The sequence below is a fragment of the Leptonychotes weddellii genome, chromosome 16 (genome assembly GCF_054177405.1).
Source record: "Leptonychotes weddellii isolate Sample4059 chromosome 16, ASM5417740v2, whole genome shotgun sequence".
Lineage (NCBI taxonomy): Eukaryota > Metazoa > Chordata > Mammalia > Carnivora > Phocidae > Leptonychotes > Leptonychotes weddellii.
Genome location: NC_138384.1, coordinates 40,969,510 through 40,990,162, shown reverse-complemented (window position 1 = coordinate 40,990,162; position 20,653 = coordinate 40,969,510). Strand labels below are relative to the sequence as shown.

At 58.5% G+C, this 20,653-nt stretch overlaps 3 protein-coding genes across 5 annotated transcripts in view; all 3 read left to right on the top strand.

The window, feature by feature from the left end:
* Positions 1 to 8,164, top strand: part of AKT2 (AKT serine/threonine kinase 2) — a 47,035-nt gene extending 38,871 nt beyond the window's left edge. For both annotated transcript variants that reach the window (XM_081806905.1, XM_081806904.1), the window contains 8 exons: positions 849 to 914; positions 1,951 to 2,019; positions 2,869 to 2,991; positions 4,206 to 4,334; positions 4,510 to 4,724; positions 5,192 to 5,279; positions 5,388 to 5,490; positions 6,560 to 8,164. In XM_081806905.1, coding sequence (XP_081663031.1) covers positions 849 to 914; positions 1,951 to 2,019; positions 2,869 to 2,991; positions 4,206 to 4,334; positions 4,510 to 4,724; positions 5,192 to 5,279; positions 5,388 to 5,490; positions 6,560 to 6,639 — 873 coding nt within the window. In that variant the 3' untranslated portion in view covers positions 6,640 to 8,164. The remainder of the gene's footprint in view (positions 1 to 848; positions 915 to 1,950; positions 2,020 to 2,868; positions 2,992 to 4,205; positions 4,335 to 4,509; positions 4,725 to 5,191; positions 5,280 to 5,387; positions 5,491 to 6,559) is intronic.
* Positions 8,165 to 9,433: 1,269 nt separating this feature from the next.
* On the top strand, positions 9,434 to 16,861 carry CCNP (cyclin P). Its single transcript, XM_081806913.1, is given in 7 exon segments — positions 9,434 to 12,285; positions 12,288 to 12,490; positions 13,694 to 13,783; positions 13,861 to 14,016; positions 14,581 to 14,739; positions 14,842 to 14,993; positions 15,632 to 16,861. Coding segments are annotated over 7 exon segments (1,071 nt in total). The 5' UTR covers positions 9,434 to 12,140; the 3' UTR covers positions 15,798 to 16,861.
* A 240-nt stretch (positions 16,862 to 17,101) lies between these two features.
* On the top strand, positions 17,102 to 20,649 carry TTC9B (tetratricopeptide repeat domain 9B). 2 transcript variants are annotated; one of them, XM_081806915.1, is made up of 4 exons: positions 17,102 to 17,322; positions 18,380 to 18,788; positions 19,358 to 19,540; positions 20,435 to 20,649. In XM_081806915.1, the coding sequence occupies exons 2-4, from the start codon at positions 18,404 to 18,406 to the stop codon at positions 20,542 to 20,544; spliced, it is 678 nt and encodes a 225-aa protein (XP_081663041.1). In that variant the 5' UTR covers positions 17,102 to 17,322; positions 18,380 to 18,403; the 3' UTR covers positions 20,545 to 20,649. The 2 variants fall into 2 exon arrangements, with proteins under 2 accessions (XP_081663041.1, XP_081663040.1); XM_081806914.1 differs by lacking the exon at positions 17,102 to 17,322 and having other exon boundaries at positions 18,374 to 18,788.
* Positions 20,650 to 20,653: the final 4 nt, after the last annotated feature.

The following is a 20,653-nucleotide window of genomic DNA, read 5'->3' as shown; positions in this document are numbered from 1 at the left end:
TGCAAGTGGTGTGGGATTTTCCGCAGCTCTCTAGGGGCCTGTTGTGTGTTCAGATACCACACTTGAGCCCGTGTTCGAGGGGCCTGGAGGGCCTGCGAAGCCCGTGCTGGGCCCACCCCCAAGTTTCTGATTCGGTGGGTCTCGGAGGGGCCTGGGAATTTGCATTTACCCAAGTTCCTAGGCAACATGATGCTGCCAGTGTGAGGACCACACACTGGGAACCGCTGTTCCCAAGCGTAGGGTCCTGATCAGATCCCTTCCTTGTCTCAGCAACAGCACTTCCGGTGGTGATTCCCCCTGCCTCTGGGGTCAGCTCCAGGGTCTTACAATGTCTGCTTCTCCCTCCTTAGAGATGCTAAACTTGGCCTGTGGGTTCCGCAGGTGACATCTCGAGCCCTCTGTCATAAAGTCCCCATCGACTTCTCACCTTGTGGCTTTGAGAGTGAGCCACTGATTGGCCTTGTCTGGGATGATTCATTCTTTCTTTTTTTAAAGATGTATGTATGTATTTGAGAGAGAGAAAGCACGAATGGAGGGAGGAGCAGAGGGAGAGAATCTGCAAGCAGACTCCCCACTGAGCACAGAGCCCCACACAGGGCTTGATCTCACAACCCATGAGATCATGAAACCAAGTGTCAGTCGCTTAACCCACTGAGCCACCCAGGCCACCCCTGGAGCCGTTACTTCATTCCAGCTTGCAGATGGTACCGTGCCACTCCTGCCTTTCTCTCTGGATCGGCTAGGAATAGAAGTGCATTTCCCTGAAGCATTACTCCCCCATTCCTTAGGTGGGGGCGGGGGCAGGTGTGGTGTTGCCCGCCAGCCCCTCACCCAGCCTCTGTCTGCAGGATGAAGTTGCCCACACGGTCACCGAGAGCCGGGTCCTCCAGAACACCAGGCACCCGTTCCTCACCGTGAGTGGTACTTCCCTCTCAGGCAGGGCCTGGCCTCCCTGTGCCCTGTGCTCCATGAGAGGCCTGCTTCAGACGGGCCTCAGGAATAAGAGCCCAGTCCTGCCGCCATGAAGCACGGACTTCGTGTCGGCCAGGTGGCCAGGGCCAGACCACATGGCCTGAACCAAACCCAGGGGGTGGCAGCTTCTTCACAGATGGTGGCTTCATGGCAGTGCTTCAGCTGACTGATGATACCACATTACAATATGGCTCCAGGAGAGCGTGGCTACTCTTCATGAGTTAGAGGCGTTTAGCCCTGCTGGTCAAAGTGGGAACGTTTTTTTTGTTTCTGTTTTTAAGTGTAATCCTAGAAGGAGATGTATTCTTGTGCTGCCTGTCAGTTTAGTCTGAGGGGACACCTCTTTGGGCCACAGTCTCCATCAAGGCCAGCAGCCATCAGTTAAATAGACCAGCTGGAGGATGGCTTATGAGATGGGTCGTTTCCTTAGCTCAGTGGCTGTCCAGGTGTATTAAGCCATGGCACTTGTTCAAATGAAATTCTGTGAGGTACTTTGATGTGGAAGACAGAGAATAGTAGACTTGTCATGAGCAGAGGGGTCACTCAGGGGTTCTCTGAGGAACTTTCTGTAGGGCTCCTTAGAGCATAGTTTGAGAACTGTTTATTGTAGCAGATCACTTGTGCATCCTGTCTTTGGGGTTGGCTCCCAAGCTACTGCCAACTCCCAGCCAGCAAACGTGTGTGCGCATGCGCGTGCAACAAGCCTGACTGGAGAGGAAAGGTAAAACAGCTCTGGTGGCTCAGAACTGAATGTCTCCCTGGCCGAGCCTCTCAGAAGCTTAGCTGAAGGCTGAAGACAGCATCCTTCAGCCCGGTAGCCCTTTCACTGCTCTCAGGGCCACAGGCTCACTCACGTACCCCAAAAGGCAAAGCTGAAGTTTGAGCCCCGGCTGCCAGGGTGGGGGGGTGTACCTGCAGAATCAGCAGAGAGCTTGCCTTCTTCCCACCTCCCATCTTGGCCGCCTTCCTGCCCCACAGGCACTGAAGTACGCCTTCCAGACCCACGACCGCCTGTGCTTCGTGATGGAGTATGCCAACGGGGGTGAGGTGAGCCTCAGCTCCCCAGCCAGGGCTCTCACGTCTCCTTCCCAAGCGTCAGGGGAGCAGAGGGGAACTGTGGGTGAGACGAAGGGGGTGGCGGGGGCCTTGCTGGATGTCACCTCGTGTCCCCCCCTCCCCCCTTTGAGGCAGGCATCATCACCTTCATTTTGCAGGCGAGGAGGCTGAGGCTCAGAGAGGTTAAGTGGCTTGCCCAAGTTCACCCAGCTAGTGAGTCAGGGGTAGGATGCACACGCAGGCGCTGAGAGGTGTGGAGGGCTAGGGAGAGTGTCCTGTGAGGCTGCAAGGAAAATGTATGGGGAGGGGGGCGGGCAGGCCGGTTGGTGCTCTGCTCTCCCCAAGCTCTCCTGCTGGGAGGAGTCCGCTCTCCCCAAGCTCTCCTGCTGGGAGGAGTCCGCCGCTCGTCACTGGGCTGCGCCAGCTCAGGCTGTCACCTGCTCCTCATCCCTCACAGCCTCCTCTCTGCACACAGGTGTCACCCACTGGCTCCAGATTGTTGGCTTCATCTCTCCCATTGGTCTCACGGCTTATTGTCACTTGCTCGTGACTTGTGTTCCTGTGCGTTCTTGCTGTCACTCCCTCGTTCCCCCGTCCCCTCACACTGTCCCTCCTTACTCTCCCCTTGACGCCTCCTGACTGTCCTTCGCTCTGTGTTTTCCTCACGGGAGTCCGTCCCTGCTCACCACCTCTCACTTGGTTCTTCCCGCTGTCACTTGCAGGTTCCTGGAGTAGGTGTCACTGTGTCACTGGGCTGGGTGTTGGGGGCCAGTGGGCAGGGTCCTGTGTTTTGCTCCTCTGGGCTGAGGTCTGACCTCCTGCCCCTCCCTCCTCTCGCAGCTGTTTTTCCACCTGTCCCGGGAGCGTGTCTTCACAGAGGAGCGGGCTCGCTTCTACGGCGCAGAGATCGTCTCTGCCCTCGAGTATTTGCACTCGCGGGACGTGGTGTACCGTGACATCAAGGTGAGCGTGTGCTTGCCTCCTTGCCCCGGGGCCGCAGGGCTCACACCAGGGAGGCCGGATATAGGCCCTCAACTCCGGACCTCCCCCTCCCAGGAGGGTCTACCCTGTGGGTGTTCCTGAGTCCACCTTGCTGTAGGATGCCAACCCTCCTGCCTAAGCCGCCCTGCGGGCCTTTCTGAGCCTCTGGTGAACACACACCTCTGTGCAGGGAGTCGGCGGGGTTAGGGGGGTGGTCATATCGGTCCAAGCACCGTAGGGGATAGTTGGGCAGAATCCACTGGAGCTGACTGTCCGTGTGCCCTGTGAGCCAGCCATTCCGCCCTAGGTTTATGCACGGCTGGGGCAGGGCCCTGTGTCCCCCTCAGAACCTGGGCACACACACACTCCCGGAACACTGTCCACACTAGCCCCAGGCTGGAAGCAGCCCCAGGGCCCGCTGTCCAAGCCCGGCCAGAATGCACTGCAGGGCCTGCGGCCAGGCTCTGTGCAGCCCTTACTGAGTGAACCCCTGTGGCCGTGCGCATGCGCTGCCCAGGCTCACGTGGAAGGGAATCCGGGACGGACCGCATGCGGCTGTGTTTTTATAGGGGGCATCCTTAGGTGGGGGAACTGTAAAGAAAAGCGGAGGAGCAGAGGTTTTCCTCGGCTGGGGGGATGGTTAGTAACAGGGAAGGGGCACATGGGGGGTTTTGGGGGTCTGGGAATGGTCTCACCTGGTGGAGCTTTCACAAAGGCCATTCAAATTGCCCATTTGTGTTTAGTTAAAAGTAGAGGAAGAAGGGCGCCTGGCTGGCTCAGTGGGCAGAGCATGCAACTCCCCATCTCGGAGTTGGGAGTTCAAGCCCCACATTGGGCCCAGAGCTTACTTTTAAAAAAAAAAAAAAGGAAGAAGAAAGCTAGTGTTGCTCACATGCCAGATTGGGAAGCTGCAGCCCACAGTGGGGCAGCAGGTGGGCAGGGCCTGTCTCCCATCTCTCCTACCCCAGCTTTTTTCTAGCTGCCCTGGGGGTTGGCCTCCCTCTGAGCCTCAAGGGCTTAACCTTGTGCTGGGGGTGTGTGCCCAGCTCAACCTGAAGGCCCTGGCATGACAGCTATCACCCCAGGCCAGAGCCCTCCCAGGGAATGGCTGGGGCACGTGGGGTTCAGGGGGCAGGAGGGTGGCTGGCGGAAAGCCTTGGGAGGATATGACCCCGATACATGGACTTTTCCTACAGCTGGAGAACCTCATGCTGGACAAAGATGGCCACATCAAGATCACTGACTTCGGCCTCTGCAAAGAGGGCATTAGTGACGGGGCCACCATGAAAACCTTCTGTGGGACGCCTGAGTACCTCGCCCCCGAGGTGCCTGCGGCTGGAGGTCCCCGGGCGCGCGAGGCCAAGGGAGGAGGGGCCCTCAGACCTGTGTGGTGTCCCTAGCTCAGACCCCTTGGATGGCCCTCCTTGGGTCCCTGTGAGCCCCGTGGCCCCAGCGGTGGGGCAGCCTGGGCCCGGCCCCTCACTGCTCCTCCCCGCTCAGGTGCTGGAGGACAACGACTACGGCCGCGCGGTGGACTGGTGGGGGCTGGGCGTGGTCATGTACGAGATGATGTGCGGCCGCCTGCCTTTCTACAACCAGGACCACGAGCGCCTCTTCGAGCTCATCCTCATGGAGGAGATCCGCTTCCCGCGCACGCTCAGCCCCGAGGCCAAGTCCCTGCTTGCTGGGCTGCTTAAGAAGGACCCCAAGCAGAGGTGAGGGCTGGAGTCTGTCCTGCCCAGCCCGGTGCCTCCTGCTGCGGCTGTCCCCTCGGCCTGGAGGGGCTGAGTGCACAGGCGCGTGCCTGCGTATTGTCCCTCCAGCACTTGGCAGTCATCCCTGCCGCGGGCGCCTAGGGAGAACTCTCTTGGGGCCGGGCTTGTCCTTAGCGCTCTGCCCACTTGTTCTTTGGGAACACTGACAGGGCAGCCCCGAGCCTGGCTGAGGGTGGCTGAGCCTGCCCTCTCGGCTCGTGTTCTGGACTCAGAGTCCAGGTTGCAAGATCCCTAGCCTCTGACCCTGGGCCTGTGAGCCCTCCCTCCCTGAGCCGCGGTTTCCTCCTCTTCGAAGTGGTCTGTGGTTGGGCCAGAATCACTAAAGGTTGTGCAGGGCCTGCGCTGAAAGCCTGTTCCCCAGAACCCGCTGGCCTGGGAGGCGGGTGCTCATGGCCTTCTCTGCCCAGGCTCGGCGGGGGGCCCAGCGATGCCAGGGAGGTCATGGAACACAGGTTCTTCCTCAGCGTCAGCTGGCAGGACGTGGTACAGAAGAAGGTGAGCCCCGCCACCCACCTGCTCCTGCAGGAGCCCCGTCGCTCAAGGGTGACCTTGGCCAGCTCCCCTGTTCCCAGGGTCCTGAGTCTGGGCTCCTTTCCTCCGCAGCTTCTGCCACCCTTCAAACCTCAGGTCACCTCTGAGGTTGACACAAGGTACTTTGATGATGAGTTTACCGCCCAGTCCATCACAATCACGCCCCCGGACCGCTGTGAGTGTTTGGCCCTCCCTGGGGGGGGGGGGGGCCTGGCTGGGTGTGGAGGGGTGGGGTCTGCCCTTGACCCAGTTCCGGAGAGTAAGCTCATGGGCCCCCTCCCCGAGTCTGGGCAGTTTGCCTGCAGTTTGCTTGCAGGGGTTTTTGCCTTTGGGCGGTGCACCTTTGGACCCAGTGAAGGTCACTGGGAGCCGTCGGCCACAGCGCATTCCAGAGCTCAGCGGGGAGAGGCCTGGGCAGGAGGCACAGGGGAAGCTGTCAGTGCCGGGATGGCACATTCATAGCTGTCTTTGGGGCTGGACTGGTGCATTGATTGTGCACCTGTTAGAGTTCTTGCTCTCACTCACCCATTGCTGGGGATACAGCAGTGACTGAGGCAACCTTGGCCCTGCCTTAAGGGAGCTTCAGGCCAGGTGGGGTGACAGCCCAGAGTGGTTAGGTCTAGGGTGTAGAAGCCCAGGGACTGGGGAGACCCAGAGGAAATGCCTGACCTGGCCTGTGAGTCAGGGCGGGTGGCTTCCTGGAGCAGGAGACAGGCAGCTGAGCAGAAGGAATGGCATGTGGGAATAGAGCCCAGGCGTAGGAGTGTTGCAGAGGCCGGAGTAGTCGGGGGGAGAAAGGGGTTCAGGGCCGGAGCAAGAGGATCTTGGGGGCCTCTGGGAGGAGCAGGGACTTGCTGTGTGGGGAGCCGGGGAAGGTTTGGTGCAGGAGGGGGCAGGGGTGCGCCTGGGCAGCTGGAGGCTGGATTGGTGGGGCCGCAGTGGCCGCCAGGGTAGGGGACAGGGCGAGGCCTGGGCTGGACCAGAGTGTGGCGCCAGGGGGGGAGCGGAGTTGGCGGAGGGAGCAGCCTTTGGGCCCAGGCTCTGGTCGGGGGTGGGCCTCTGTGAGCAGGAGTCTCTAAGTCTCGCCTGCCCCGTCCCCACGGGTGGCCCGTCGGCTGGGGGTTCATGCTCCCTGCATTCCTTCCTGAGCCCGGGTCCCCTTGCCCACTCCCGGGAGGGCACTCGGGGTGCTGGGCCCTCCGTAGGCCCGTTCTCCCCAATCCACCTCCACCCGCCCCCCACAGATGACAGCCTGGGCTCCCTCGAACTGGACCAGCGGACCCACTTCCCCCAGTTCTCCTACTCGGCCAGCATCCGCGAGTGAGCAGTGCCGCCGCCGCCGCCGGACGCCGCTCGGCTGCCGTCACCGCCCCGGGGGCCTGTCTCTTTGTTCTTAGACTTTATATTTTGCCTTTTTTGTTTGCATCCCCATCCCTCACCTGCTCACCCCATTTCCAGTTTTTTCTTCAGCCCTCTGCCAAACTCACCTCAGCGGTCCCAGCAGCCCTGCCTCCAGGATCCTGTCCTGTCCTCACCTTTGTGCCCAGACCTGGATTTGGGAGACTCTCCACTGCCCGCCCCAGGACCAGGCCTTCGGGCGGTTGGAGAGGTTCCGGTTTTTAATCAACATAAGCCCCAGCGAGGGGCGGCGGCGCGTGGAGCTGCAGGCCCCACCCGGGTCTCTGGCTGGGCGCCTGCCCCTGCGCCACTGCCTTCTCGTGGGACACCTCGTGGGACACGACGCCCGGCGGACAGTGCCCTGGTGCTCGGGCTCAGGGCGGCCTGGCGTGGGCGGTCCGGCCCGGCCCCTCCCCCACAGGGGCAGAAAAGCAATAATGTCCAGGGACAGGCAGGGGGCCTTTGGAAGCCGCAGGGGTGGGGGTTCGGGGATCCCTCGTGTAGATGGGGCGTGATCTGCCCCGTGGGGCATGAGGGGGGCCCAGGTGATGGGCACTGCCTCCTTGCCCTGCCTTCCTCAGCAACCCCCAGCTGCTCTCCTGACCCTGCGGATGAGGCAGGAGGAACATTTGGGGATGGGCCTCCCTGCTGCCCCATCCTGTGCCTTACCAGGGCTTGCTTCCGGTCGGCCTTCACTCCTGCTGGGCCCGGGGCTGGCCCCAGCCCTTGCCAAGGATGGGGGCGGGGGGCCGCCAGCTCTGCTGTTACACATCTCGCACCGAGACAGTGTTGGGCCCCGTGGACTGGGGTCGAAGAGGGGATGGGAGTGGGGGGGGGCGGCCTCTGAGCAGGGGAGGCCCCAGGGCCCTCTCCTCCCTCCCCCCTCCCTGGGCCCCACGTTTTGCAGCCTTAAGGTGAACGTGTGTCAGTGCTGTGGGCACGTGTGTGTGGCCTCAGGCTGTTGTGTTTGTGGATGGCCCCTTGCCTCTGGGATGAGGATGCACACGGGGTGGGGTGTGTGTGCCTGCGTGTTGGGTGTGTGTGTGTGAGGGCAAGCGTGTCCCGGCCTTGAATGCGTGGTGTGTGTGGGCTTGGGCCCTGTCCCCGGCCTGAGCATTTCATCCCGTAGGGGAGGGGTGCTGGCCTGGTGGGGGAGCCACACCTGGGGTCCATTTGCTGCCCAGCCCCCCTCCCCCCCCCCTTGCCCCCAGCATCTCCGGGTGTGTGGAATTTAGTTGTGGCTTTGATCTCCCTGCCCCACCTCCTGTACTAGGTAGTTCAGAGAGAGACATCCTAGGGTGGGGTGCAGGGTTGGTTTGGGTGGGTGGGGGGTCTTTTCCTTTCTGTGTGTGTATGTCATTTATTTGACAATTCTCTATCCTCCCTACTGGACTTCCCCATTCCTCCCATTTGTACGGTACAAGCAATAAAGACACTCGTTTCAGACGGGGGCCCGCTGCCCTGGGCCATTCCTTGCCTCCGGAGCCTGGCCCTGCTGACCCGCGCCCGGGACGTGTCCGCTGTGGCAGGACTTGGGCACCTGGAGCCGCGCTCGCCCTCTGGCCGTTGGGGTGGGCGCCCCTGTGGGTGGAAGCTGCTGAGGGGTTTGGGAAGCTTCCTGGGGTGTGCGGATACGGCGGGCAGAGACCATGCCAGGTCTTCGGAAGCTGCCCAGGTGAAAAGTGGGGGGAGGACAAAGGTGGGGTAGTCGGGTGGGTGGCTCTGAACAAGGAGGGCGTGCGAGGCGTCACTGAGCCCTGGAAGTGAGCGCGAGGGAGTGGGTTCACTGCGTGGGGCCCTTGGGCCCTAGAGCTGGGCATTGCCTGCATGTTGTCTTCTCCCTACTTAGGCTAAACCAGGGAGCCTTGAGGCCCCCAAATTCCAACACAGCCCTTGGTGTATGAATGGGAATCGTGGTGGTTGTCAGCTGGGGGCAGCTCTGGTTACAGCCCTCACAGCTCTGGGATCCTCTGATGGCCGCCCCCTTTAGCCTGGGGTTCCTGTGCTTGACTCACTCTGCCCACACCTGGGGACCAGGGTGGCCCCCGCACAGGTGAATTGAATGTCAGACTTTGCCAGAAGACGGTAGGGCTTCTTCACATGCATGGAGTTTCAGAGATCTTGAGTGAGGGTAGCAGAAAAGTCAGATTCGGTGCATAGGAATCTTCATTTGCTGCAGCTAAGACCCAAGGAATGCGTGGCTTTTTCTCACTTCACGTGGACTTTATTTAATTACAAAAGTATGTCCTGGCGGTCATAAGACAAGCAGCAGAGAAGCTTCTAGAGAAAAGCTGCCTAGTTTTCCCTCCCGTTGAGGCCCCTGAGGAGGCCGGGGCCAGTTCGTTTTCGCGTCAACCCCCCTTGCTCTCCGGCGGGGGCTATCCTGAGCCTACCTCAGTCCGCTGGGTCACCTCGCGGCCCCCGGGTCCCCGGTGCGGGGCCCACAGGCTGATGAACCGCTTCCCTCGGGCAAACAGAGCTCCCTCGCTATAGTGGTGCTTCCTTCTGTAGAAGTTTTCCCAAAGGGTCTTTCAACTGGGGAGCATTTTAATAAAATTTTACCAATTGGAAACCTTTAGTTTTGAGTGGGTTAATCTGTCTTTTGTCATGTGCTTGTGGGAAATTTCTCGTGGTGTGTGTGTGAGAAGAACGTGAGCAACACCAAAGTCTGAGGAAGCAAGTAAAATGAAAATGAGCCTGGATCCCAGCTCCTGAGTGCTCATCCTGGTGCTCGCTCGTTTCTTCTCTGCAGATGCACAGGGCACCAGATAAAGGTTCTTTCCCTTCGGTTTGGTTTGGTTTGGTTTTTGCGTGGCTTGCCTCCCAGCTGTGGCCTACATTCTAGGGTGGCTGGAATTTAATACGTGTCCGATAGCTTTCCAGAGTGTGCTGATTCACAGATTTTTACTTTTATCTTTTAAATAATTGCAGGTGCAGGCTTGGAGAAGAAAACTTCCAAAGAATAGTACTAAACACAGTTCTAGGCCTGGAGCACCTTGTAGTGCCCCGAAGGAAGGACCCGCTCAAAAGCGGGCTAAGCAGATCCTCCCTGATGGGGGGTATGTGAAGGGACCTGGGGGCCCGTGGAAAGTACCCCGCTGGGCTGAGAGTACTTGGAGCAGCAAAAGAAATAGCATAGCGCCGGCTTCTACCCAAAGTTCACGATCAGTGAGTTCGCGAGCAGATAAATGATAAATGGCTGGAACAGACATAACTGAACGGACTTCCAGGTAATTTCTGTAGATGCTGCGCCCCCAAGGTGGGGGAGCATCTCCCTCATTCCTTGCGTGTGGGCTGCAAAGTGACTTCATTCCAAAGACGACAGTATAGAAAGGGGGGAAGCAACTTTTCCATGAAAAAACCTGATAAACGTTACGTCAGCCTGTGATCAAGGTCAACATCAACCATGTAACTCCTGTTGGCAGGAAGTGCCCTTCATAGGCGATGAGGGTGGTATCCCAGTTGGTCCATGGTTGTGACAAATGCACTACACTAGGAGGTTGGTAGGGGAAAGTAGGTGTGGGGTGCCCGGGAACTCTGTTCTCTCTTTGCAGCTTCCCATAAACCCTACTTTAAAATTTGATTTTAAAGTAAGTACAAAGCATTCTCATTGACCCTTCACACAGGTTCCTGTGACCATTTTCTGCTCACTCCCTCCTCCCCCTCCGTGTTTACATATCCGCCCTGAAGCGAGAACATTCTCTTGCACAACCACAGTTCAATTAACCAGGTCGGGAACTGAATACTGAAAACAACCCTCTTCTCTCAGGTCTCTATCAAATTTGACTAATGGTCCCACTCCTGTCCTTGTACACAGAAGAACAGTCCCCTGGCTGATGACTCCTGTTGCATTCGGTTGTCAGGTTTGATACAGGGCAGTTATGTCACAGAATGTCCCTCAGTTACGGCTTGTGGCCTGGTGTTTCCTCACGGTTATAGTCAAGCTACCTTTAACAGGAAATTTGAGAAATGTGCCCTTCTCCCTGCATCCTCTCAAAGAGGGAGAGGAGATTCTGTCCCATGACTGGTGATGACTTTGATCCCTTGCTTAAGGTGGTGTCTTGTCAGGTGTCTCCACTGGAAAGTTCCTACTTTCCCTTTGTAGTTAGTATCTTGTGTAGAGATACTCTGAAAATGTAGATATCTAGGTTTTGATCAAGTGTTCAGGGAAAGGGAAGGGCAAGCACAAAGGCCCTGAGGCCAGCAGGTGCTGGATGTGTTTGGGGAACATAAAGAGGGTGTGTCAAATAGAACGAGGGAGTGGGAGAACAGAAGGAAATGGGATTAGAGAGGTAACAATGGGCCGAAGGGACCATGTGGCCAAGGTAAGGAGTTTGGGTGTTACTGTGTGACGGGAAGTCATTGGTTCAGCATCTCACATTCCTCTGCTCACTTTTCCAGCCTTGCTGACCTCCCAGTGCCTGAAAATAGCAACCCCTTTCCTACCTCGGTGCTTTTGCTCATGCTATTTCCACCACTTGGAATATTCTCCCCTCCCTTTGCATTCCTGGCTCCTTGCCTTTCAGGTTTCACTCCAACATCACTTCCTCAGAGAGGCCCTCCAGGTCACCATTTCTAAGTTATGTGCAGCCTGTTCACTTACTCATCCAACAAATATCTGAGTACCTGCCACGTGCCAAACTCCGTTCTAGGCACTGGGAATACAGCAATTAAAACAAAACACCAGAGAAGCCTTGCCTTTCTGGAGTTCACATTCTCATCGGGAGGGAGGCAGTAAATAAGATCAGGCAGTAAGTGCTAAGGAGAGAGTAAGTTACAAAGAATGGTGATAGGAAATTCTCAGGATAGCCTTTTTCACAGGGAAGGTATCATCTGAGTAGATACCTTAAATGAGGGATCTCTGAGGGAGGAGCATTTCAGGCAACGGAAACAGCCAGTGCAAAGGCCCTGAGGTAGGAGCGTGCCTGGTGTGGGTGAGAATGAGCCAGGAGACTGGTGGTAGGAGAGACACGAGTTGGGGGGAGGGTTAGGAGATGAACTCAAAGGTGTGTGGGGATGGGTGGGAGGATCAAAAAGGACCTCGTGGACTTTGAGAGAGATGGGAGCCACGATGGAGTTCTGAATGGAGGCAGAGTGTGATCTGACTTGGGTGTGCACAGGATCCCTCTGGCTGCATGGGGGCGGTGGGGGGGCAGACTGTGGGGTATGGAAACCAGGGAGCAGTGAGGAGTTCGCTGCGCTAGTCCAGACCCATCGCTGGCCACTTGTCTTAGTAGTTTTGAAAAAATCCTTACTTTACAGCTGAGGAAAGGGAGCCTCGGAGGGGCTGTTTCTGATCCTATAGTAAGTAGCAGGAAGAGGATTTGACTCCAGCTGTCTGACCTTAGCTTTGGAGGGGCCAGAGCCAATCTGCATAGTATTCGCCATCACCTCTGCACCTGCCTAGGTGAGGCGTGTTCAGCGCGCATGCACAGTTTTAAAGCGCCGAGGCGGGTCTTTCGCTCCAGCAGGAAGAGGGGCGCTCAGCTTGGTCCCCGGATGCCAGCGTGGAGGATGCTGGTGAGATGCAGCAGCCAGGGTCTCGCCTCCTGGCCCGGGCCCCTCTCCAGGCGCTGACCCCCCACCCATCTCCCTTGCAGAGTCCCGCCGCCGCCTCCCCCAACCCTCCCAGCGCCCCACACCCCGACAGCATCCCCGAGGGCAGCCAGGAGAGGCCCCCTGGGCCGTGCGCGCCGCCGGGACTGGCGGAGGCGCTGAGCGCGCTGGGGCTGGAGGGAGAACGCGAGTACGCTGGGGACATCTTCGCCGAAGTCATGGTGAGCGCGCCCCGGAGGGCAGCAGAGGGGTTCGGGTTAGACGAGGTGAAAGCTGGCGGCTGGCCCAACACCCACCCCACAAGGCTTCCCAAACTCCCACCTCCCTGCAGCCCCTCCTACTTGTCCCTCGCATGTATTCGTTCACAAACACTTAGCAATTTATGAACATGTTTTTGAGCATGTTCTAGGCCCTGGGGGTGCTGTGATGAACAACATAGTCTGCGCTCATTGTGGACAACCAAGCAAACGTAGGCGGTAACAGCAGAAGGGAGACTGCAGTGCAGACGCGGGTCATCTGCAGATACCTTTGCAGGCCAGGCACTGTCCGAAGAAATAACTGCAGGCATGAAGTTGTTCAGAAAGTGAGGTGGGGAGTGTCTCTCCCCAGCCAGGGACTCTGTTAGGAACTGAGAGACAGCTGTGATCCAGAGAGAAATACCTGCCCTTGTGGTACCAGCAGCCTAGGGAGGCAAACAACACACAAGGGAACACCAGACATCTCCAGACTGAAAATGCTAAGAGGACCATAAAGTGCTGACACAAAGCGGGATGGGTGCAGGGAGAATTCTGTATAGGAAAAGTCCAGGGAATTTGAGCTGTTTCAACAGTGCAAGGAGCTGGGGAAGGACCATTCCAGGTGGAGGGAACTGGGCATAAGTGCAAAGGCCCTGGGGTAGGAACAAGCCTGTCCTAGTCTAGGGCTAGAGAAGGCTGGTGTAGCTGGAGTATGGGTTGTGAAGGGAGAGGGAAGAGGTGGTGTTGGCGCAGGGGGCAGCGCCTGAGAGAGCAATTAGGGTTTTCTCCTGAGGGTACTGGAAGCCGTGGAAGGGTTTTAAGCTGGGGAGTTCCTTGGCCAGTTTTGTTATTTCGAAAGACCCTTCTGGGTGCTCTGAGGAGGATGGGCTGAGGCTTGGTGACGGCTAGTGGTCTGGAGACCCAGGGGGAGATGCTCAGGAGGAGCCGTGGCCATGGGGGCTACAGATTGGAGAGGTGGATTAGGGAGGCGTCCAGAACAAAGTCCAAGGCTCTAATGGGGGATAAGGAATAGAAACACATTTGGAAGAAGACGTTGGAGGCCAATTTCAGTGAGGCGCTCACGCTTCGGCCAGTTAGTGCAAGGAGGCTGCTGCACTGGGGGCTGGAGCTCAGGCGAGAAGCCGAGGCACAGGTGGAGAGAGTGAGGGCGTCCCTGCCCAACCGCAGGTGTGCCGCGCGCTGCCCCGGAGGGCCCTGCCCCCGACCGTGACGCCAGAGATGCGCGCGCTAGTGGTGGACTGGCTGATCCAGGTGCACGTACGTATCCGGCAGGGGGCAGGGCTGAGCCCGCGTCGCAGCCTAGAACCCTGGTGGTCACTCACGCCCCTCCCCAGGAGTACCTGGGCCTGGCGGGGGACACGCTCTACCTGGCGGTGCACCTGCTGGATTCCTACCTGCGTGCCGGCCGAGTGCGCCTACACCGCCTGCAGCTGCTGGGCGTGGCCTGCCTGTTCGTGGCCTGCAAAATGGAAGAGTGCGTGCTTCCCGAGGTACTTTCTGGAGTGGGGCTTGGGAAGGTGGAACCCTCGCTCGTTGCGTCACAGATGGGAACACCTCCTGTGTGCCGAGCTAGCGCTTTACCTATTCTTGGAATCCCAGCATATCTGTATGAGGCCTGATACAATGTGTCCCTTTAGCAGAGGAGGAGACTGAGGCCCGGAGAGAGGAATACCTTTGCCCAAAACAGGTGGGACTTGGACTCAGTTTTGAACAGTTATAGTGAGTGCCTGATCAGAACTCCGTGCCTTATCAGAGCTGCCAGGTGACGTACGGAGAAATACTTCCGTTTTATAGACGAGAAAACTACGTCTCAGAGTTTCAGTGATGTCCATGTCACACAGTGTGAAAATGGTAGGGTTTGAAGTCGAACCCAGGTCTTTCTGATTCTGAAGCCTGTGCTCTCCATGGCTTCCAGAGAACAAATCAATAGACCCATCTTACAGACCAGGAAATCGAGGTTCAGAACGGAGACTGAACCGATCCCAGGCGCTACAGGGCAGGGAGCAACCAGCCGGGGTCCAAGACTCTCCCACCTCTTTCCCCGCCATCCGCAGTCGGCCTCCCTCTGCCTCCTGGGCGCTGGCTCCTTCTCGCGGGCCGAGCTTCTGCGCGCCGAGCGCCGCATCCTGAGCCGCTTGGATTTCCGGCTGCATCACCCGGGCCCGCTACTTTGCCTCGGGCTACTGGCCGCGCTGGCCGGGAGCAGCCCCCAGGTGCAGAGGGGGAAGGGGGCAGAAGGGCAAATCTCCCGCGGGTAGGGGCGTGGCCTGTACCGGGATAGGGGCGTGGCTTGATCTCCCGGTGGGCCTTGGCAGGTGGTGCTACTTGCCACCTACTTTTTGGAGCTGTCTCTGCTGGAGGCCGAGGCCGCAGGATGGGAGCCCGGTCGGCGCGCAGCTGCGGCGCTGAGCCTGGCGCACCGCTTGTTCGACGGGGCGGGCTCCGGCCTCGAGCCCTCGCTTTACAGGTACGGCTCCAGGGGAGCGCCTCTGTGGCTACAGGAACCTACTTTCCTGGTCACTGTCTTTCCCCTCTCAGAGAATGAGAGACAATGGAGGGGGGCACCCAGACTTGATTTTTCTGGGTGTGAGAGGAAATGGTGTGTCTGCCTAGTCTGGGGGTGTCAGAGAATGAGGTGTTTGTCCAGATTTGGGGACCCTTAACCTTGCCCCTGGGTGGAAGATAGCGTATCTTCCGGGCCTCGGGAGATCCGAACTGCGTTCCAGGGTTGAGAATGAGAGATCTGCCAACCTCGGGTCCCCCAGGTCCCCTTGTGGCCGCAAATGGGGTGTCCCTTCAGCTGCCAGAGGGGCGCCCCCCCTTTGTTAACCAGGTCACTGGCGGCCAGGGTGAGTCCTCTTTTCTCCCAGCCCGTGCCCCCCCCCCCGCCCCGCCTCCCCCAGGGTAGAGCTGGATGTCTGTCCATCCTCAGCCCCGCTCCGTCCCTCCCCGAGGTTCCGGCTCTCCACTGGCTCGAGAGAGCCCCTGAACGGTCCTCGGGGACCCCAGGCAACGTGTCTTCTCAGCCTCGAGCCCCCCCCCGCTCCGAGAACAGGTCGTCTTCACCGGTGCCCCTGCCTCAGTTTCTCCGTCTCCCCGCCTTAGCCCCGCAGAGTTGCGCCCGCTCGAGCCATGCATGGCCCGCGCTGCGCTCCGAGGCCCCGCGCCCGGCCGCGCCGCTATCTTCCTCAAGTACGCGCGACCCCAGCGCCAGGGCACCAGCCTCGCCGCCGCCCGCCTGCTCTGCCGCCCCCAGCCCGGGCCTCCCTAAGCCCGAGACCCCATCAAAAAAGACCGTCCGTGTGTATCCGTCTCCCACTTCAATAAAAGAGGTTGTTTTTTTTTTAATTCTGAGCGCTCTCCGTCCTCATTGGGCGAATTCCGACTCCTCTCTCGCTTTTGATTGGTTACTCCCCAGGCTTCTCATCTTTCTGATTGGATGCTCTTTACCGAGTCCCTTAATGGCGGCTGGGAGACACGATGCAAATTCTGGACCCCTCCGCCAGGCGGCACTGGCGGACTGCCGCAAGCGCGGCTCGGCGAGCTAAAACTAGGCTCCCCAGCGCAAACGTCTGCTGGAGACAAATGGACAGAGATGCGGCAACCCGAGTGGCTCTCGGCCTCAGGGCTGGGAAGAAACTAGGAGGGATGGGGACTGTGGGAAGCTGCCCCACTCATAAGAAATGCTACTTCGATGTGGCCAGATTTTCAGATTTTGTTCAAGTGAAGCTGAAAATCTACAATTCCATAAGTATCTCTACTTCCATATGTTAGCAACTAATTCAGTATTTTTTAATGGTTGCACAAGCCCAGCACATCACATGCTGGCCTGTGGGAGTCATCAGTTTGTGATAGTATGGGTCTTTGATAGCAAGTGTTCTATAAATGAGATCTGATGTACTTAACCCCTAGAGTGCCACGGTGTGAATGGGTATAAATTGTAGCACCGGTCTCATAGAGGTGTGATGAGGGTGTGAGTTAATATAATATAGATGTAGAGCTTTAGGACAGTGCCTGACACCTAGTAGGTGTTATGGAATTACTAGCACTGCATCCTAGCAGGACTGCGAGCTAGGTACACTTGTCCCCCGTTTCTGCCGAACCCTCAGCACCTAGCTATTTAGTAAGTGCTCAGAAAATATTTGTTATAAATCAATGGATCTCCACACTTTTTAAATTAAAAACACGCCTGAGGTGATCTCAGGAATCCAACCTCAGGAATATATTAGACTCTTAACCAAGCTTAGGTTTGAAGGTGCAAGAGGAGGAAGTTTTTGCCCTGGAGATGTTCAAGGTTGGAGGACCAGAGAGGGGGAGAGACCCACTCGGCAAAGCTTGATAAGAGATAGAAGCAAATATGGCCATTGGGATGGAAGGTGCTGTGTTCAGGTTTGGACCTGTCAGGTGTGACCTGCCATGTGGCCTCCAAGAAGAGAATGTGCAGTGCAGGGGGAGGGGAGAGTGGAAATCTAAGCTTGGTGCTTGGGGCTGAGGCCCAAGCCAGGGTCTTGCAGGGTGCAGGGGAGGGTGGTAATACATAAAGTTATTCACGCACTCATTCCTTCAACAACTATACATGGATGCTGACTCAGCCAGGCACTTAGGATCACATACCCCACAGTCTCATTGGTGATAAGAAACGGGTTGTTCATTGTCCATCCTGTTCCACGCCCTGTGCTAACTGCTTTATCTGCATAACATGATTCGGTCCCTACAACTACTCTGAAGTAAACTCACTTGTTATCCCCGGGTTACACAGAAGGAAGGCAAGGAGGAAGCCAAGGTCCCACCACCAAGTAAGCAGCTAAGGAGAGTTGAAGATCAACTGTCTCATTCACCCTGTTTTTCTCTTAAAAGCCTCTCACGTGCTTTCTTTTCTGTACACTCTTGCATTATTGTGCTGCTCACTCTGGGCTGTCGCTTGTCTGCGTTCCCACTGCTTTTCCTACCCAGTCAGTGAGCTCGAGGAGGGCAAGAAGCAGATCTCTTTTGTTCATTGAGTTATCCCCTCCTCCAAGAAGCCTTCACTCACCACCTCAGTCTAGGGCAGGCACCTCCTCTGGACCTTCACAGCCCGTTGTGCCCCCCCCACCCAGGGTTCGACCCCCTATGCCTTTCCCGTCCCACCCTGGCCACTTTGCCAGAGCTTCCCAGGCTAGCCCATCAGAGCTGTCACTGTCTGGTCACTGGTCTGTCTCCCCGCTGGACTAGGGGTTCAGTAAGGGTAGGGGCTGAGGCTGTCCCAGTCCCTGCTCTTTCTCAGCATCACCCAGACCAGAGCTGGGCACAGAAGAGATATCAGTGAATATTTGTTTGTTGCATAGATAAACAAATGAGTTTCCAAGTTGCTATCATTGTCCTACGGTACTGATGAGGATAGAGAGTTCCAGGTAATTTGGGTGATTTGCCCAAGTACTACCACTAGTGAGAAATAAAAGCAGGGAATTGAATCTGGGCAGCCCGAGCCCATAACCCGTGTTCCTATCTAAATATGTGAAATGCCTAGGGATCTGAAAACCTGCTTTCCACGAGGTTGCTATCTCCCGGCTCTTTCCCCCAGACTTGTCTTTTCCTTCCAGAAAGCTTTGGGAGCTTTGGGCAGGGGGGAGCACAGCAGGCAGGAGGGTGGGAGGTAAGGGGAGTGGGAAGAAGGGAGAGGCCGGTTGAACTCTCCCCAGGGCTGGGGCTGATTTGGAGGACAGAAAGGGAAAGTCCTGAGGGGTTCTCCAGACCCATAGGGGGCAGGCGGAGTCGGCTGCCGGAGGTGCGGGGGCGGAGAAAGGGTGGGGACCGGCCCCGCGGGGGGCGATGCGGTAGCTGCAGCGGCGGCCGCAGGAGTTTCCCACAATGCAGCGCGGCGCGCTGTCCCCGGTGCTGATGCTCAGCGCTGCCCCGGAGCCTCCGCCGCGCCCGCCTCCCGCCCTTTCCCCGCCGGGCCCGGGCCCCCGCCATGGCTCGGCTCGGCCCAGCCCTGCCCCCGAGCCGTCGGGGGGCCTGGGCGCGGCGCTCGACAGCAGCTTGCGGGCCGCCGTGGCGTTCAAGGCGGAGGGCCAGCGCTGCTACCGAGAAAAGAAGTTCCGGGAAGCCATCGGCAAGTATCATCGGGCACTGCTGCAGCTGAAGGCGGCTCAGGGGTCCCGCCCTGGAGGCCTGCCCGCCCCCTCCCCCGGGCCCGCCAGCAGCCCGGGGCCAGCCCGCCTCAGCGAGGAGCAGCGGCGCCTGGTGGAGAACACGGAGGTGGAATGTTATGACTCTCTCACGGGTATGGGGCCGTCGGGGGGGGGGGGGCGGGGGGCGCAGAGGGTGCCTGCGGAGACGGGTGGGGAGTGACGGGCAACCATGAAGCCTTGGGCGGGGGGCTGGAGGCTTGAAGGGCGCAGACCTGGGGTTTGTGAAGGGAGACCCAAGAGCTTATCAAGGAGAGGGGTTGGGGTGTAGGGTAACACAGGGATGGAAGGGCTGGGATGCAAGAAATGGGCTTTGGGCTGTCACCTGCGAACCTCAGGTGAGAAAATCTTACCCTGGATTAGCGATTCAAGGCCCCATCCCTCACCTGAGATCGCCTTTAGTACTCTCCCCTGCAGAAACTTCCCAGCTAATCGCCCGCGAGCGCTTGTCTGTTTTCGCGCCCTCTAGCGGCGGCGCAGATTGATTCTATCCTGATTGGTCAGAAGATCGGCGGCCCAGGTGGCCTGAGCAATCTATTAGGCCCGGCTCAGCCACCTGAAAGGGCTGGGGGCTCCTGCAGCCTGAAGGCCTGGCTCCTAGCAGTCAGGTGAGGGCTGGGGGTGCCGCCAGGCTCTGCGACCACCGGTCCCGGTGTCTCCGCAGCCTGCCTGCTGCAGTCGGAGCTGGTGAACTATGAGCGGGTGCGTGAGTACTGTCTCAAGGTCCTGGAGAAGCAGCAGGGCAACTTCAAGGCCACCTACCGCGCCGGCATTGCCTTCTACCACCTGGGCGACTACGCACGCGCGCTGCGCTACCTGCAGGAGGCCCGCAGCCGGGAGCCCACAGGTGAGGGCGGGATGAAGCAGGGAAAGGGGCTAGAGCAGAGGAAACAAACAAGGGAGGATCAGGGCAGAACTGCTTCGAGGGAGAGCTGTGCCGCCTCCCCCAGCATTTACCTCTCCATCCACCTATTCCTTACACACCCACTCAGGCACGCACCCGCCATTCACTCACCCCTCCCCTCCCCCATGTTCCTCTGACATGCACCCAACCACTTCCCATCTATTCAATCATTGACTCATCGATGCCTCCCACTCACCTACTCAGCCACTCCCTACCCACTCACCCCCCCCATCTCCACCCACCCCCCATTCTCATTCATCCACTCACTAACCCATTCACACACCAACCCACTGCCACACAGAGCGCTTGCAGGGAGGCAGACCCCAGGGCGGACACGGCTAAGAAATTTGCAGAGGTGGGGTCGGGGTCGGGAGGCTTGGCAGAGCTGGAGGCTTGTTGCTTGCCCTCTAGGACATCATAGGGTGTGTGTGGGGGGGGACAGATACAATATCAGTCTTGTATTGAGGGCCAATGACAAGGGAACAGGACAGGTACAGGACCCAGGGCTGTGGGAGCAGAGGCAAGATGAGTTTTCTTGGTGAGAGCTTTGGAGGGAAGAGACTTGTCGCAGTTGTTGGAGGGTGGGCAGAAGTATGCCAGCCGCGTCTGAGCAGAGGCGTTCCTGGCGGAGCGCACAGCAAAAGCAAGAGTATGGAGGGGTGACAGGCCCCCCGTTCCGCTTGTTGTGGCTGGGGCTTTGGGAGAAGGGCTCTGGCAAGAGCAGCTGTGCGGGGGAGCCACTGAAGGCTGGGGACAATGAGGTGTGAGCTGTTGTGGCGCAGATGTCACCCGCTGCCCCGGGACACCCAGATAATGCCGTGCCCACCTCCCCTGCAGACACCAATGTCCTACGCTACATCCAGCTGACTCAGCTGAAGATGAACCGTTGCAGCCTCCAGCGGGAAGACAGTGGGACCGGGGCCGGGACTCGGGATGTTGTTGGCTAAGGCCAGCAGAGGGGGGCTTGCCCTCCCCCCCACTCCCACCTCACCGTGTAACTCCCCCACGACTCGTGTGTTTGCTGGTAAAGCACTTGTCACTGGTGACCATAACCTC

Coding starts and splice junctions, on each gene's coding strand:
- TTC9B (XM_081806914.1), top strand. CDS start 18,374: ATGCAGCGCGGCGCGCTGTCCCCGGTGCTGATGCTCAGCGCTGCCCCG. Junction 18,789..19,357: donor ATGTTATGACTCTCTCACGG/GTATGGGGCCGT, acceptor GTGTCTCCGCAG/CCTGCCTGCTGCAGTCGGAG. Junction 19,541..20,434: donor CCGCAGCCGGGAGCCCACAG/GTGAGGGCGGGA, acceptor CCTCCCCTGCAG/ACACCAATGTCCTACGCTAC.